This window comes from Artemia franciscana, chromosome 16, assembly GCF_032884065.1.
Source record: "Artemia franciscana chromosome 16, ASM3288406v1, whole genome shotgun sequence".
Lineage (NCBI taxonomy): Eukaryota > Metazoa > Arthropoda > Branchiopoda > Anostraca > Artemiidae > Artemia > Artemia franciscana.
In genome coordinates this window covers 15,038,718-15,057,809 of record NC_088878.1, presented here as the reverse complement: position 1 = coordinate 15,057,809, position 19,092 = coordinate 15,038,718, and the positions used below count along the sequence as shown (strand labels likewise).

General features: G+C 34.9%; 1 protein-coding gene across 9 annotated transcripts in view; it reads right to left on the bottom strand.

The window, feature by feature from the left end:
* LOC136037117 (disks large 1 tumor suppressor protein-like) overlaps nucleotides 1–19,092 on the bottom strand; it is a 328,881-nt gene that overhangs the window by 266,870 nt on the left and 42,919 nt on the right. For 7 of the 9 annotated variants that reach the window (XM_065719588.1, XM_065719590.1, XM_065719589.1 and 4 more), the window contains exons 1-2: nucleotides 9,646–10,396; nucleotides 4,285–4,430 (exon numbers count right to left, since the gene is read on the bottom strand). In XM_065719588.1, coding sequence (XP_065575660.1) covers nucleotides 4,285–4,430; nucleotides 9,646–10,381 — 882 coding nt within the window. In that variant the 5' untranslated portion in view covers nucleotides 10,382–10,396. Of the gene's footprint in view, nucleotides 1–4,284; nucleotides 4,431–9,645; nucleotides 10,397–19,092 lie in introns of those variants that run through there. The other 2 variants (XM_065719595.1, XM_065719596.1) reach the window with 1 other exon arrangement.

Here is a 19,092-nt window from a genome sequence, read left to right as displayed (position 1 = left end):
CAACTTAGGAAACAATAATTTACGGGAAAGACAAGTCTATATTTTCCTACAAAGGGCAATGTCGGCTACGGTTGATACTCCTTCTTCAACCAGAAAACCAAGAAGCAAAGACTTACAGGCATCTCAGGTCAATCCCCCTTCCACGCACAATAAAAAGAATATTCTTCCATGGTGTCTGCTACCATTTGTACTCTCCTTTTCACACAAAAATAAATAGACAGGAGGAATACATAATGTTGTGAATGACGGAATATATATTCATTTCTGCAGGCATATCCAATCAGGGCGGAAGAGCTCGGACCTTATAGTTAATAGTTAAAAAAAATTGGAATCATTTTCTTGTTTCTTATGGAGTTAGACGAAATTCTACAAATTGAGCATCAATGGAAGAACTCCATATCGGTCAGAAAAAAAAAATATTTAAAAAATGTTTAGCTTTGGTCCGTTACAGAGAATCATGCGATCTTGCATATAGAGCATAAGCGGGGATGGGGCATCAAGTTTCTGACTCCAGACCTCAACCCAGAAGACCAACTTAACAGTTAGTAAGCGTAAGGTCATTTGCCATTTCTTATCCTATGAATGAATATATCATCTGGAGCAGTTGCTTCTCTTGTATGGGCTAACCACCCACAGGTCATACAGCACGTCCTTAATTTTTGGGGCAATCAAATATTCTCATACCAGTCAATTTCTAAGGGTTAAAAAGGACACAAATGTAAGTAGGACAAGGACAAGAGACGAAGCATTCGCATACTCGATGTGGCTTAACTCAACCAAAATAAGAACACAAATAAGCAAACATCCACCGATTTCTTCAAAATTCACGACCTACAGAGGAGGAAGGTTGGAGAGTAAAAGTAGAAGTAGGCAAGGCTTAGATAATTAGATACGTCTTGCACAATCAGTCAACATGTCCAAAATTCGTATTGAATACGAGGAGAAAGACTAAGAGATGCGTTTCTGATGAACTAAAAATAAGAATCTAAGCACCATAATGATTCATCTTGGGATACTTTTCAAAACATTCTTTTAGGGGATGAACTGAAAACAATTTCAACAATCATTGAAGCAAGATATCTGGTGAAAAGACAGCCCTATTGCATGAATTACTGACTATTGATGAGGCTACTAAAAACGTTTTACTCCAGATTTTTTTTTGGAAATTTCACTTCAAACAAAAGGGGTAATAGAACAGTTTCCAAAAGTTAGTTCTCCAAGAAATTTCCTACAATTTGCCTGAAAATTCTTCGAGTGAAGTAAATTTTCCGTCAAAAGATAATGCATTATTTTATATGTCAAAATATTATTTTTCTAAATATAGTTTACAGTGGGAAAGGGTTAGCCTTACAAGTACGGTCCTGACCTATAACAATAACCTGAATCTGGAGGTGCGGTAGAAAAGTAATGAGACAGTCTATACTGCAAGTGATCCAGCAACCCTGTGCTATTTTCCTTTAGAACCCGTGTATCAGGATCCTTCCATAGCTCAGTTCAAGTTTGTACTCCATCCGTTAACTACGTGACTTGTGAGACTGCAATAAGTGAAGTTATGTTTTGGTTGTGCGTTACGGAACAGTTCAATAGTAACCAAAACGATAAAAAAAAGAATTTTGATATTAACAGTTACATCAAAGAAATTGGCTTTTCATGCTGATTCAAAATAAATAAGGTTCATTAAGTTTGGTGTTACCCATAAAAAGCTACAAGCCCGGCTACGATTTGCCTAACTTTTGGACAAGGGGGAAATATCCCCGAAAACTTAAAAAAATCTTAACGGAAATTGCACCATTAGATTCAAAGCATCAAAGAATCTTACTGTAGAGCTTTCGAGCTCCCATTTTGTAAATCCGGGATTTTATATTATTTGCCAGAAGAATGATCACGGATGCATGTTCATTGTTTGTTTTTTTCAGGTGTGATCGTACCGAAGCAATGGTCGGAGAATTTCGGGAGGGGTCTCATTAAAACAGTAATTAAAATTCTAGTGCCTTCTTTAAGTGACCAAAAGGATTGGCTCTCATTTCAGGACTTTAGAAACCATCCAAAAGGCTATAACAAATATGCTGAAGGTTATAGGGGTTGAAGACTTCCAGCGCTGCTAACAACAATGGGAACGATGTCTCCATTGGTATGTAGCTGCCTTTGAAGGGAACTACTTTGAAGGGAATGGAATCTAAGACATTGATTTTTGAATGTAATAAAAACTTAGTTGAGAAAAACAATCGGTCTCATCTACCTACAAACCAAAATGAATTTATACCTGTTCATACACAGGCTTACGCAGTGGCGTAGCTAGGAGGCAAGCTAAGATATATGTCCCTAGGTCCTGCCTCTGAGGGGGTGTCAAAATGAGTTGTTTCACTTGTATTTTGGTAGTGATAGTGGTGACGGGGGAAGGGGAAGCTACACAAGTCAACATTATCCTCAGGCATTGAAAACCCTAGCTACACCTCTGCACTTAGAAGGCAAAAGAGTAAAGAGAAAAGAAGGGAAAAAGAGTAATTTGCTACTATTTTGGTTATTCAGAAGGTTATATATGTTTGCAGTTTTGTTTTTAAATTGCTATACTTACAAGAACAACTAGTTCTTGTAATATTCTTCAAACAGTTCAACTAAGTATTCATGCATTTGACTGAAATTCTTTTGTTGCAGAATTCTCCAAAACCCATATCGTTTTCGAGAAACATAACTGAAAATAGTACTATTGAGAAACAGCAATAGCAGAATAATCTGTTGCTAAAGTTCTGTATTAAGAATAGCTTATCCAGCTTCGGAAAGACTGTTTCCAAAACCAATTAGCTTTCTTACTTGTAACCATTCCTATATTAATCTTCGTCTTCTTCTTCAATAATGGAGGCAGTCATGAACAAGCTAATTAAGTCTGCAGTTTAGCGGACAAAAATTTACTAGAGGGAAAAAGTATATTGGCGGATATTATATCAATCAAAGGAAATATTATTCTGTTATTATTATGTTACTTTGAGATCATATTATATAATACAAATTATTTTAATGTACGTAATATGTTATTGTTTCAGCTTTTTGTGATCCGTTATTTATGATATTTAACTACATTTATTAACTTTTTGCAATTGTATTTAATTTTTCCCCTTGGCTGTGTTTAGCAGCAGACCCTTTCGCTGTGTTGATGAGATGCTTCAATATTTTTTGTGAAATAAAGTTCTTCAATACAACACACTCATCCAGCAAACTTTGTTCGTGAAGTTTTTAAGGAACTATAATAACACTGAAATTCAATATGTAGATTATAATCTAAGTACTATCAGAATCAATAAAGAAATACTAAACTCGACTATACAAGTTATTTCAGTCTTTCTAAAAAAAAAATGGCAGCATTGGGTTGTTGTCAGTTTTAGAAAATGTGGGTCATATGTAAATTCCACGTATTACTCATTTTATGTGTAGTAAAATTCTTAAACAACGATACACAATTTATTGAAGAACTTTCAAAGCGAACAAATAAGGCACTTGAGAGAACAGGCCCTATAGAGTTTATCAAGAAAGCTTTCATAAATAGGATTCTTAGTACTAACTTTTTTCTATAATCTTTATTAAAAGTCAAGAAAATCTTACTTTCGGAGGAGAGGAACTTCTAACTTCGATTATGTTTTTCAAATCATAGCGATAAAGAACCCAATTACAAACAGTTACTGCGCGACAAAACTAGCCAATAGCTTCTGAGAACCAAAAACTACAAGACTTGTGACAACAAAACAAAATTCCAATGGCAACAATAATATAACCAAGGTACTTGTATGTGTAAAGCTATTAGTTTACATGTTTTGAACGCCTAGTAACTTTTTTTCTAGTAACTTTTACAGACTGTTTAAAAATATGTGGGATTTCTAAGTATAAATCGTAAAATAGTCTTGGAAAGATTTAGGTTAAAATTTTTTTTTTCTTGTCCAAACATATCACTTTGCTGAACTTGTTGAATCAAAATTATAACGTCTAGTTAATCGAGTAACAGGAAGAACAATCGCGGGCTAAAATTTGAAAACAGCGTCTGAAACGTCACAAATCGCACACAGTCTCTAGAACTTACCTGTGTCTCAAAGTTTGGAAACCTCTCTCGGTCGGGGCCTACTTACCATGGGTTTACAAGTTTAATCGTTTGATGCGCATTAGAAGCACAAATAGAGGCATAAAAGTAATTTTTAGGAGCTTTAAGACAAAGATTCCGAGGCCTAATGTCACGTGGACATGCGATAGAAAGTGCAAAATTCCTTATTAACTGCAAAAACAAACAGTATCACTTACTTCTTTAATATGTAAGTACATGTCTCGAGATAGAATTAGTCCTGGATTGGATTCCCATCTATTGGCCATTTCAAGTGCTTCATTTTCTTTCTCTTGATTTGTTTTGGACTGATCCAGAAGGGTCACTTCATAAAATTCTTGAATATCTATAATTAGAAATATTAGTGAAAGTGCTAAAATTTGACATAACCCATAGTTTGGAGTTTCTTCAAAGGAGCTAGCTTGAGAAGCTAGCTTTGCAGGTAGTTCAAAGTAAAATTTCAACCACCAAGACAAGATTCGACCAGGAAGAGAGTTCCAGGGATGAAATGGTTTTGCCAAAAAAAAATCCCACGTGTTGTACTTACAGATTTTACTAGCTGGGAAATTTGCGCGTGGTTGAGGGTACATTTATACTCCTGAAAAGTCTTGCAAATTTTGTAAGGAAAGATTGATTCTATAAGCTTATGATTATTTGAGTGAAGCACCACCTCGCAACTCCTATTTTTTCAAAAAAAAATTCTTTTTTTAGAATTTTAAGACGAATTTTGAAAATTATACAATCAAACAGTTCGTGGTGTAACGAACTGTATTAAGGAGCGACCTGGCTCAATAGTAACCAAAACTCTAAAAAATGGAATTTTGATACCAGTAGTTACATCAAAAGAATCGCACTTTAATGCTGATTTTAAATATATAAGTTCCATCAAAATTAGTTTTATCCATCAAAAGTTAAGAGCCTGAGAAAATTTGCCTCATTTTCGAAAAATAGGGGGAAACACCCCCTAAAGGTCATACAATCTTAACGAAAATCAAACCATCAGATTCAGCGTATCAGAAAACCTTCTTGTAGAATTTTCAAGCTCCTATCTATAAAAATGTGGAATTTGGCATTTCTTGCCAGAATACAGATCACAGATGCGTGTTTATTTGTTTTTTTGTTTGTTTGCTTTTCCCAGGGGTGATCGTATCGACCCAGTGGTCCTAGAATCTTGCGAGAGGACTCATTCTAACGGAAATAAAAGGTTCTAGTGCCCTTTTTAAGTGACCAAAAAAATTGTAGGGCACCCAGGTCCCCTCCCACGCCAATTATTTTCTCAAAGTCACCGGATCAAAATTCTAAGATAGCCATTTTATTCACCGTAGTCGAAAAACCTTATAACTATGTCTTTGGGGGCAACTTACTCCCCCACAGTCCCCGTGGGAGGGGCTACAAGTTACAAACTTTGACCAGTGCTTACATATAGTAATTGTTATTTGAAAGTGTACATACGTTTTCAGGAGATTTTTAGGTTGGGGGGGGGTCGAAAAGAGGGAGATATGTTGGGGGAACTTTCCTTGGAGGAATTTGTCGAGGGGGAAGAAAATTTTCATGAAAAAAACAATGAAAAAATAAATATGAAAAAAAATTTCAAGTGAAAGTAAGGAGAAGCATTAAAACATTACAGCATTAAAACGAATAGAAATTATTACGTATATGATGGGGTCACCTCCTCCTAATACCCCGCTCTTTACGCTAAAGTATTTTTAGTAATTTCCACTATTTATTCTACGGCTTTTGTTATTCAGGGGTCATTCTTAAGAAATTGGGACAAAACTTAAGCTTTAGTGGAAAGAGCGAGGTACTGACGAGGGGGGTGAAACCCCTTCATATACGTAATAAAAACATGAGAGTACAGAAGTTCGTTACGTAAGCTAATTTGTAAGATACGTATATCTTTTACTAATAAAAACATTCGGAAGAAATTAAAAGTTCTAGTTGTCTTTCTAAGTAACCAAAAAATGGGAAGGCAACTAGGCCTCCTCCCCCGCTCCATTTTTTCTCAAAATCATTCAATCAAAAGTATGAGAAAGCCATTTAGCCAAAATATATAAATATACAAATTTTGTTTCAATTATTCATCTGCGGAGAGTCAAAATCAAAACATGCATTGATTCAAAAACGTTCAGAAATTAAATAAAAAAAAATTTCTTTTTAGTTTTTTTAACGGAAAGTAAGGAGCGACATTAAAACTTAAAACGAACAGAAATTACTTCGTATATGAAAGGGGCTGCTTCCTCCTCAATGCCCCGCTCTTTATGCTAAAGTTTTTTTACTGTTTTAAAAAGAAGAGTTAAGAGAAAGAGTCAAACTTTAGCGTAAAGCTAGCGTTCAGGAGGAAGCAGCCCCTTTCATATACGAAGTAATTTCTGTTCGTTTTAAGTTTTAATGTCGCTCCTTACTTTCCGTTAAAAAGAGTTTTTTTTTTTAATTTAATTTCAGCTATGGATTGGCACATTATTTTGTTTTTGAATAAAAGAGCAGGCATGAAAACTGACGACCTACTTTCTGTTTTCTGTTCTGCTTCTCAGATTACAAATAACAGCTGTTTTTTCCCTTAAATTCTTCAGTATGCAAGGTTGAAAAATCAAGATTAGCAAATCTTTTTCTGCACCGAAATATATATCAATAGCAAATGAAGCAATTATCTCTATCATTATTAGGCGTTGAACTACTTCATAAATTCTGAAATAGGTTTATTTATAGCAAAGTATAAAAGAATTTGATTTTTAAATGATCATCAACACCATGAAATTAAAAAGAAATTACTTCAGATAAAATGTATAATAATCGAAAGCAAGATGTAGAAAAAGAAGATAAGAAAAAACAACATTAGTTAGGTGGTTGCGCAAGTCGTGAGCACAATAACATAAATGACAAATAATTGCCTAAAAACTGACACCAAACCAAGCCAGTTATCTGGTTGAGCGGCCAAAAATCGACTTTACAGCTCTCAGCAGGAGAAAGAAGCCCATCTTCTAGTTTTACAAAGTGACTTCCCTTCATGAAATATGAGATTAAATCTATCTTCATGCAAATAATTCCTATTCCTATAGAAGGAGGGACATATAATACCACACAAACAAACAATACAATGAATAGAAAAAGAGTACCTATTATTAATAGCTTAGAACAACTGGCCCCAAAACTGAATCAAATGCCAACAAATTCTCGGTTTGGTATTGCCCCAGAATAAAGGGCTGGGCAGGTGTAACATATTTCCAGCTATAGAACAAAAGACTGTATTTTATCAAATTGGGCGCTGAGGTGCCTAAACGAAAAATATCTATGTAAAATTACGTGCCATGAGCATGAACCCTTTTCTTTTTACTGAACATAACAAAATGTAAAATTTCAGCCCATTTTTCCACTTTTCACACTTCTCAAAAATTTTCAAGAGAAAGGGTTTCTTGGATTACCAGCTTCAGCCCTAAAGTCATTACCAGGATGTGTTTTAGGAAGAATAGTGTTTAAGGCGTAGATTATACCCTGATTATACTTCGTATGCATAGCCCTTTGGTAACTAAACGCTAACCCAAGGCATAACTTAACGACCATTCTGGAATACGGCCACTAAGATAAGATTTATTTCAACAAAGCGGCTATCACAAGCCCAAAAGGGCCGAATTCGCACTTTAGTGTTAGTACAAAATCATAAAATTACAATAAATAAAAAGTCAAACGATAAAAACTCATAAACTTAAAACAGGGAAAACTAATTTAAAAAAGTCTAGCTAGCAAAAATTACAGAATTCGCAATTGCAAAATAAACACTAAAACTCTACGATAAAAGTAGAGTAAGAAGGGGGCGGGGTTATTGATTTAAATTTTCAAGTATCTGAGGGAATACCGTTCTTCTATATTGTCCAGTGAAAACTCTCATTGGGGCAAGAAGGGGAATTTTTCTTGAAACAGAACGTGTGAGGCGAGTTCGGGGAGATAAATGTTCACCAGGGAAAAGAGAAGTAGTACGAGGGTTATGCACGGCATTGTGGGCAAAACACAAGGAAATTTGTGCTCTCCTTTCCCTAAGGGTGACTAGATTTGCTCTCCGAAGAAGGGAAATGTAAGATACTTTATCCTCATTGAAGGTAATTTTTAGGCACACTTTTTGAACTACCTCTATTCTGTCTGAAAATTCGTTGGAGATGCCGGGATGCCAAACAGGACAAGCGTATTCGAGGGTAGGACATGCAAAAAAAGAGAAAAATCCTCAAACAATGCGATTTAGGAGATTTAAATTTATTAAAGAGTTTGAGGAGAGAAAATGCAGTATTTGCACGTTTTAAGAAATCATTGACGTGGCAATCCCATTTTAAATCGCATGAGATGGTAACACCCAGTAATTTCATAGTAGGCTATTAACAGACATTTCAGGGGGGATAGGATAGTACAAAGAAGGGGGAGTTTTTAGAAAACTAATTGTTAAAAATGTTCACTTTAAAGGGTTGACTCTCATATCAATAGCAACAGCTTCACTGATATTGATTCAAAGACATCCATTGGGTTACTTTTTAGATTTTTGAAACATGTTTTCTAAGACAGTTAAATCGCCAACGAATTTCCTTCTATCCGGGAAAGCGACATCAAGACTGTTTATCATGGTAAAAAATAAAATTGGGCCTAAGAGGGTTCCCTGGGGTACACCATTATCAACTGGGAAAAGATCAGAGTACACAATCAGGTATTTGACGACTTGCGTTCTATTAGAAAGGAAGAACGAAATTATTCGTAATAAACAGGGTTGACTGGGAAGTCATAGGTTAGTTTTTTGCTTTTTTTTTTTACTAATGTATTGTGGTTAATTAAATCAAAAGCTTTTTGTAAATCAACCGCAATAACATTGAGCCAGGCATTGGGTTTTTCAAGTTTATTACATATAGTGTCCAAAAGGTGTACAAGATAGTGTGTGGTAGATGTAGAGCGCAAATTTCCGAATTACCTTTGGTCAACATTTGGGATTAGTTTTACTTTCAATCAATCAGCTAAAAAGCTTTCATATAACTTGGAAAAAACCGGACTCCAGTGTCTTGGAAAAGACCGGACATCAGTAAAATCTTGTTAGCTACCCTTCTTTTTTACGGGAGGAATAAAGTCTTATTTCCAACAGTCAGGGAACTTACCAGTAGAGGTAAATTCATTGAAAAATACTGACAAAGGTTCTGAAAGAATGTCTGCAAAGGCTTTAATTAGTACAATTGGGACGTCTAGTGGACAGGCGCTTCACTTTTTAATGTTTTTAATTTTTGCCTCAAAACTGAGGGCAAAATAATAGGGAAATTGGGAGAGTGTACATCATAAGCAGTATTAATAGAGAGGGGAGGGAGGTTTTGAACTATAGAGGACAGAAATTTATTCAGATCATTGGCTGTAAAAAGAGACTCTTCTTGTAAATGGAAATCTATATTATTATGTGTTTTTCCGCAATTTTGTTTTACACTAGGAGGGAATCAAAAGTTCTTCCTATAGTGTGACTGAAGCTATTAAAAATGCCAGCTTTTTAGTATCATGATTTTATACTGACTAATTGTTTACATGTGAAATGAGTCTTCGATACATACCTTTAAAACCATGTTTCACAGAACCATTTATAGATATATATTTATCCAAGCTCCCATTTGAGGAAGCTCTATTTTTCACACCCGAAAAATTATGAAGTTTTCCGTTGGAATAGACTCCATTTCTTCTATCCAAGCAATTGTCATCACAAGACACTGTATTAGTACATTCATCAAAACAATCATAAGACGAATTTCGCCCATGGGGCGTCCACTGTCGAGGCCAAGAATCAGGGCACGTACAAAGACATCTACATTTATCTTTCTTATGAGGCACCTCACGGAAACATTCCCTCTCAAGAGAAAGTCCATTTTCACTTAAATAGCCAGCGGGAGGGACACAAGGAAGAGCTTGGCCATTATCCGGGATCAAGGTCCTTTGACCATTTACACAAAAACTACGGATATCCCCGTTAGAAAAACTAGAAAGGTCAGTGATGCTTGTCGAGTATGAACTTCTTTTCTTCAAAGCAGGCTTTAAATACTTGTGGTGTAGATCTGATTCACGTATACAAAAGGGGCCTGTAGAAAAGAATGAACTGGAAGGTTCACTTTCCTTGGCGCGTGTGCTACTCGGTTTATCCTCAAATCCAATCGGCGGGGGTAGAAGAACTTCAACTGACGAATTTTTATGGTAACTGCTAGAACACATAGGACAATGTCTCTCACGCTGCTTTCGTTTTTCTTTCGCCATCTCAGCTCTCATTCGGACTGTCCAAGCTAAACCAAATAAAGCCATCCGGCAGAATCATTCCACAAAAGGAAAATATTTTTTCACTTCGTCGACAAACTGTAATTCTCTTTGTATTTTTCAAGCCAACTGAAAATTCTCTGTGAAGACTTTGAAGTTCACGAATGACTATTTCCACTTTTATCGTTTTTTTTACTGCACTTCTATTTCTTCCCAGAAGAGTTAAAAAAATATTCATACCATAACTGAATAGAAAATTCTGAAGCTATCGCACTGTGATAGAGCAAGCCTGAGCTCAAGCGAGTTACGCAATTATTGTGCATTATGAGATGGGTAAATTAGCGCAGTCAAATTTCCTCGTTCTTATAAATAAGGTCAAACATAAATTTGAAACTACAATTTAAAAACTGAAAAGTTAGTTCAAATTCCGAAGTATCTTCCCTATCATTCCTCAGGAGCAAACGCATGATAAATCTCCCAATAATCCTTCAGATTTCTTTTTCGAAATTAGATCCATCAGTTGTTCCTTTAAAGAAAATTTATCTACTGTAAAGCTGGGAAAACGTGACTATCAGTTTTTGCTTAGCCCTACTAATAAAGAATAAAAAAATCCAGTTGATGCTCAAGCGAAATTAATAGAATACGATTATTGAATTGAGACGAAAAATAAGGCCACCTACCAAACTATTACCTGAAAATAGCATATACGAAATATATTTTTATTATCAGAAATTGAGAGATTTCACCAACTTTCTTTCTAAATAAATTTCTCTTATATTCTTTAAACCGAGCTGTAAAGATACCAAGTATATCATATCTAAAACTCAAAAACAACACGCATTGCAAGTATCGATTTGTAGCGTACCGAACATTTATTGGGGACAATCTATTGTATATTATATATATATATATATATATATATATATATATATATATATATATATATATATATATATATATATATATATATATATATATATATTCTCTTAAGTGCTAAGACATAAAAAATGTATTTGAGCGCATTAATTTTTATGTGAACTTGTAAAATTTGATTTATATACATATGTATATATATATATATATATATATATATATATATATATATATATATATATATATATATATATATATATATATATATATATATATATATATATATATATATATATATATATATATATATATATATATATAAACATATATATATATATATATATATATATATATATAAAAACATATATATGTATAAATATATATATATATATATATATATATATATATATATATATATATATATATATATATATATATATAAACATATATATGTATAAATATATATATATATATATATATATATATATATATATATATATATATATATATATATATATATATATATATATATATATATATATATATATATATATATATATATATATATATATATATATATATATATAGCCAGAATAGTTTTAAATTTTTTTTTTGTGTGTTTGCTAATGCTTTACATTCAAAAACAAATGAAAGCAATTGATAGACAACAGCCATCCGATGCTATGAGGAAAGTATGTTAAAAGTGAATATAGCGATTTAGCATCTAACAGACTCAATTCGAACACGATCCTTTTTTCAACTTTTATTCTGAAAGATGTCAATTCCTGTTATCTGTACATATAACGAGATTCATTGTGGAACACCCTAAAGTTTGAAAGAATCCCAAGATAAGAAGCAACGATAATATATATATAAATATATACATATATATTATATACTTAATGTTTAAAGGGTAATGTTTAACACATGGATGGACAACTTTGACCTACTGCGTCATCGAGTGACTCTTATACTAATTTCAAGTGAACCCCTTAAGTTCAGAGATAACGTGTACGAAAAAAAAATCATAACGAATATTTTTAGAATAAAAAACGAAAACTGACACTAAGAATAGCATATTAGGTCGATGACAAAGTTGCGATAACGATAACAGGAGAAATACAGCAACATTCTCTGAATTTTTTTGTACTATTATTAGGTGCGCGTCGTGTATTGATTCTTTCAGTTCTTAATCGTTTTCGGTAGCATAACAAGGTGTTATTTGTCTGTTATAGTGCCTACGTATATCGAAGCTGTAGAACCTGTTTCTTCGTTAGTTACTTTCACCTAAGCTTGAGACAAGACAAAGAGAAGTGACACAATAGACGGGAAATATATAATTTGGGCTATATGTTTGCACATTAGGGGGGGGGGGTAAAGTATTTGGACAGTATGAAGTTGGAAAACAATTCTTTCTTCATAATATTTATTTTTACAAGCAGAAACGCTATAATTTGCCCCCCCCCTCCCCTAATGTGCAAGTATATAGTCCAAATTTGTTAATAAAGCATTATATTTTCATCATATTTTATGATATTTCATTAGGAATAATCGTCAGAGAAACAGGTTTTACTTTCTACTGATGTTCTATATACACAGGCGCTAAAACACAGGTGCTATAACAGACGAGTACCAGACAAGTATAACAGACGTTATAACATACAAGTAATAGTTATTATCCAACTAACTTAGTAAAATAATTACTGTTATTTAAAAGTTTTACCATGGACAAATAAAAAATAAATTATTTCAAGATGATTCTACAGAAAACCATGGATGTACCAAAAATGCACCTGATATGTGGAAGGCCATACCTAGAATTTGTGTTGGCCATATCCAGGATTTTGTCAAAAACGAGTCGGACAGACGATTCAGGGGGGTCAAACCCCCTCACCCCTCCCCTGTATAAGGCCTTGCCTCAATGTACAGGTCTAATTGTCACTAGGACTAACAATATTGAGCAACACTTCTTCTCCAAAACACAAAGATGTGTGTGAATGACAAATGAAGACAAATCTTTTATAAAATTTTGGAAATAAATAAATTCTTGAAGAGTTATGCACTCGATCTGTCAGCTTTGATCCATCCCTTGGAACTGGTGCCAAAGGGCAAACAGTTTACAAACGGCATTTTTTTTTTTTTTTTAATGTCTTTTGTGCCATCAAGCTAGAACAGCTCCGTCTCACGCTGAAGATAGGGTCGAAAACATTCTTTAACAGATCAAATCTAATGTGTAGTCTAGTGGCATAACTGGCATTAAAGTTGATGGAAATACATTCACTAAAGGACTGTCTTAAATAAAAATATTGTTGACCCAAACATCCAAGTAATATTAACATTTTTACTGATTTTGACCCGCAGCCAAAAAAGGTTGCAATCTTTCCCATTTGTCTTTCCCAAGATCCTAAGTTCAGGAATAGAATTTGAAGACCTCAAGAAAATCCCAAGGAGTGGCAGACCTGGGTCTATACCCAGGTTTAATTACAGCGGTCAACAAAATAAAATAATGACGGTCGAAAGTTTCTTACCCATTTTTATTTTCACACATTGATTTCTATATATTTTGTTTCATCACCCAAACTTTTTTCTTATAAAATAAGTTTTCATTCACCAAAATAACTGATGACCAAAATAATAAAAAAGTTAGGAAACCGGCTTTATTGAACATAGGATATGCGCCTGACGGCTTGACTGAAAATTCATTTTTGAAAATCACACCAACTCATACAAACTCAAATGAACTCGGCAAAAGAAAAACCAGCAATTTCCTTCATATTTTTAGTAAGATTTTACAAATCAACTTGGAGAAGCAACTGGATATTTACTCTCAACGTAGATCAAGGCTAATACATCCAACATCGAGACTAGTTTCTTTCTTTTCTCCGATCTATCGGATAAATGTCTTCGTCTTACTATTAAGCTCTGTCAACAAAAGAATAGTAACCAACGATAGAATGCTTCTTCCTACGTCTATAAGAATCGTTAAATACAAAGGTAAGCAAAATAAATCAATCAAAACACATCTGAATCTATCATAGGGATATTTGCCGGCGAAGATTGAAAATAACAAAATATTTACAATAGCTTTAAGAAAACAACTTTTACCTCCAAACGAAGAATAAAGTAAAGAATAATTTATATTATTTTCCTACGACTAAAAAAAATTATATTTTTACAAAATAAAAGCGTAGGGAAGCGTGGCATAGAAATTCATTTTTGTTAATTGTTACCGAATCCCGCCATGATTGCCCAACGCTTTAATTTTCAGTCATAAAGAAAATTTGAACGTTGCGAGTAGCAATAAAACAAGATTTATCCTTTATTTTTGGGGATTTTGGTGATCTTCAGACCTTAGTTCATCCAGCACCTCCACAGGCACACAGGGAGTCAGTGAGTACCCTCCAATCTTCCCTCAAGTGGGCAACGACGTAAGTTTCCTCCCACTGCAGGATGATACATGTCTGGAGGGCTCTTCTGTCATATTCGTACATTCTACGGAGCGTGTTGTTTTGTCCTCCTCGGTGACGGGTGCCTTCCGGTTGCCATTGGAGGAGCATTTAAGGAAGTCTATGATCTGACATACGGAGGATATGTCCAAAGTATTTCCATATTTGTAGCCTCACAACGGAGGCGATGACTGATTGGCATATGCGAATTACAAATCTTGTTGTTGCTGAAATGGTCTCTCCAGCTGATCCTTAGAATCCGACAGACACTTATTTTCAAAGGTGCTAAGACGCTTCTCCTGTTCCGCGATTACTGTATGAGCCGATTTAGGTGATAAAGTCGCTTTTTCTTCTAAGTTTTTGAGAATTTTTTTTTCATTTTACTGTTTTTAGTCTTGTGTAACTCTTTTAGGAGAGACAATTAAGCTTTTATATTCCATCCTAACACAAAATTCATTATTCATACTTTATAAATAGCTTACTGCCTAATGGTCCTTTCACAGTGCATCGCGAAATCTTTGCATCGCGAAACACTAATAATGCCGTGTCCAGGGGGTTAGGATATTTGCCCCCCCCCCCCAAAAAAAAAAATTTTTGTCCGACTCGTAAAACCCTAACAAAAATGCAATTAAATAAATCTTTGATGCATTTTCAAGTTTTTTGTCCCCCCCCCCTAGGGCAAACATCCTAGATAGGGCCTTGCACGCTAACGCAAATTAAAGTTTATGTTCCCTACGCAAGTTTCAGCGTGTTATTTTTCTGCTCTCAGACAAAATTTTGCTATTGCTCCATAGCTGAGATTTATTTCTATCCATCAACCGAATCACTCTCTTTAATTTTGAAAACTGGCTGAAAATCGTTGAGAAGTACTAGGTTTATTCCCCATGGAACGTTTCCACAGTGGAAAATTCCACCCAAATGCAAAATCAAGCCACCACACAGCAAGTATGAAGGGACTTTGGAATATTCTACCAATACTCCAATACGTTAGGAGAATACGTGGTGCAGAAATTTTATAGTATTATGTTTTACAATTTTATTTTAATTCTTTTTTCGTGCTTCTGGGGGTTTATCGCGGCAGGGTAAAATAAAGTTTAACAATGGAGTTATGGGATTGATATGGGGCAAAACTTTTCAGATATCAAAGTTTTAGAACAAAACAGACACCTAAAAATTGTATTTAATATCACAAGGGTTAAAAGAGGGCCAGATAGCAGAAAAAGGACCGAGAAGGAGGCTAATTGCTCTCCAGTAGCTTTCACTGTTTACAACAGAACTTTCAATTTTCAGTCGAACGATCCCCTCAGTAGTTTCTAAGATGGCCCCTTCCATTTGAACTGAATGGCAGAATAGTTTTTGACACTTTTCTAGGCTTTTCCAGGCTGCCTTTTGAGGGGAAGCAATGTTTTTCCTTTTGCATTAGGGTCTCTTAGCCAAACATTTCACATAGATTTTGGGCCAATTGAAAAAAAAATCAGCAGTTTTTACAGCCCCCTTTGTAAGAGTAGGAGCCAATTTCCAATGGAACAATCCTGTGAACATTTTTTTTTTTTGCATTAATTCAATTGTTCCAAGAACTTGGGGTTGTAAGTTCAAAGTTGATCAGGAAAAAGGTTTGTGAAGATAATTTCCGAGCCCCATAACCCTTCCCCCTTCCCATAGCAGATGTTGATGATGTTTTTGACCAAGAAATGGTCAAACCTGGAAGTTTCACGTCACTGAACTTTCAAGATCAAACATGCCCCCCCCTTCCACTATAAAATATATCTTTAAAGCCGAAATTTTGCATAATTTACGGCCTTTATGCCATGGGCTCTGGGAGTTATACCTACCTTAACAAATTTATTGATATTTTCAACTATTCTGAGCAAAATGTTGATCAGATATCCTAAGGGGTTATAGAAGAAATGAACACAAAAAAGGTTCCAGGTCAGGGGCTGGTTCCTCATTTTGACTTTTAAAATAGGCGCTAGAACTATTAATTTCTGAACAAATTAGCATTCTCCGAGGTTTCTACGACCACGAGAGGGCGTTAAGGAGGGGAAGCCCCCTCCTGTGCAGATTAAATTTTGCTCGAAATAGGGTTTAATGTTACTTTTCACCTTGATAATAGAGACGTAGACCTGAAATATTCCTGGAAATCAAGGGCGATTAGATATCAATTTCTACCTCCCCCGCCCATTTCCCTAGAACTAATTCTAGACTTTCATGAAGGCACAATGAGCATTCGGATATTTTGGCATTAAGATGCACTCTTTACTGTATCTGCAACCCCCCCCCCCACAAAATGATCCACCACCCGGAATTCATAATAGCCGACATTATTGCACTTACACTTCATCGCAAAAAAAATTATGTAATATGTAGCAAATTAACTTGGTTAAAAGGAGATTTAAATAAATGTCAGAAATATTTTTTTTGCAATAAAAAGAGTGGTTATCACCCAGTATCATCCTTCTTCAGGCTAAGTCTAAAAGAGGGGAGATGATAGATTAATTCCACTCCCTGCCATAACCCTTCCTATATTTACCTGGAGGCTCAGGGAGGTTTAAAAAATTGGGCATCGAAATACGCTCTTTAGGCATAAGGCCCGTATCTCCGCCCACACAATGACCTATCGCCCCTATTTCATAATAACTGTTGTTCAATTATACACTTTTTCTGGGTACTTACGTTTTATACGAGAAACACACTCGAAAACTTGTACCGCTAACATAAGACATTACCCGTTTTTCGCGGTGTTAACACCAGAGAATCAGCTTCGGCTGTGAAAATTACAGCCAAGGATTATGGAAGAGGGGTCCTTAACTAAGAAAAAATCTAAATAACATCCTATTCTGGCTCGATGAGCAGATAAACCTGAGACTAATGAACCCAAAAACACAAGTATCTCGTCCTTTTGATGCAAATTACAGCACAAGCCTTGTCACAGACTTGAGCTGTTGTAGAGGGGACATACATCTAAAGGTTCAAATTACGTTAAAACCATATCACGGAGCAAATTTTGCTTGTAACGTAGGTAATGCCAAGTAGACTCGGGCTGTACATAGGATTTTACGTTCTGTAGGTTTATATTGTGGAATAGAAAAGTCAACATAATAGTAATAAAACTTAACTTCTGGAAGATCAATTAATAGACTTCGAAAATAAATTAAAAAGTTTTTCCTGGAAAACCTTTAGCACTTGATTGGAGCTTGAATACCCATTTAATTTTCACATTCTTAATTTTTGAAAAATTTGCTTATGATGATTGTGACGACAACAAGGTCAAACATACCCTCGTTTCGGAGCTTTTAAATTCTAACCAAACGAGCCCTCTTCAAACTTTTTACTATAACTCCTTCCATACAAAGTACCCTGGTGGAAAAAGATTAATACACAGAGGCCTTTCAGATCATTAGAGAAAAGGGAATTTGCCCCTTAATCTTCACTTGGAGGAATATATTAGGACTAAACACAAAGTAAAATGTTTGCTGAGTGCTGATAGATCCTCTGTTATTGCGGAAAGAGTGGTCTTTGCGGAGAGAATAATTGTCTATGTTTAAGAGGCATGGATGATCCGACCAGTCACCCTTTTGCGCTCTTTTACGCCCCCTGTCATTAGCCTATCCGGTCAAAATTTTGAGATAGCCATTTATTATATATAGTCGGAAGGTGGATATATGCGCCAAGGACAGCGGTGCCGGTGCGGGGCAACTGTATCAGGTCCTGGTACAAAGCGGTAAACTAAGAAATTTCACGGTACAAACCAAATGATTCGGTACATTTTTCCCTATTTTCTCTTCTATGACTAAGATATCGGCCTAGGTTTAATTTTTCGAAGTTTTCCTCCAATTTCTTCTTTTGGGAATATTCACAAACGAAAGGGAATATTATCGAGAGCTAACACGACACATAAAGAAATCCCCACGAATTCAAACTGATCTTCGCGCAAGAAAATACCGCTCCCAATCGGTATCGGAGGATGAACATTTCGAAAATAAGAAAGGACAGTTGCTCACAAGTTTATTCTCGTTTTTTGACCCGTGCAGTTCTGGGGAGAAGACCCGTAAATTATGCAAATAGCTCACATTAGAGGCCTCATGGCTATATTTAAGATAGGGGTAAATATATTCTACTTAAATCTAGCATCGGGTTGTATTTTGAGCCAAAATTTAACAATTAAAAAAAGTTTTCCTACGGATATAAAGAGCGAAGTTGAATCTTAAAAATGCAAACATGATAGCACGATTTATTTTTGGTGGCAAAGTTAGGGGATGTGTTTTTTTATTATTGTCATTTATAAAACGTATTAAAAATGAAAATGAAGAGCAAAGACACACGCGGTTAGAAGACATGCGACACCGAACATGTGAGTGAGTCAATGAAAATCAACCTGGACAGCAAGAATCAAAACATGTCGAAATTAAAAACGATAGCGATGACGATTGGTTTTGGGAT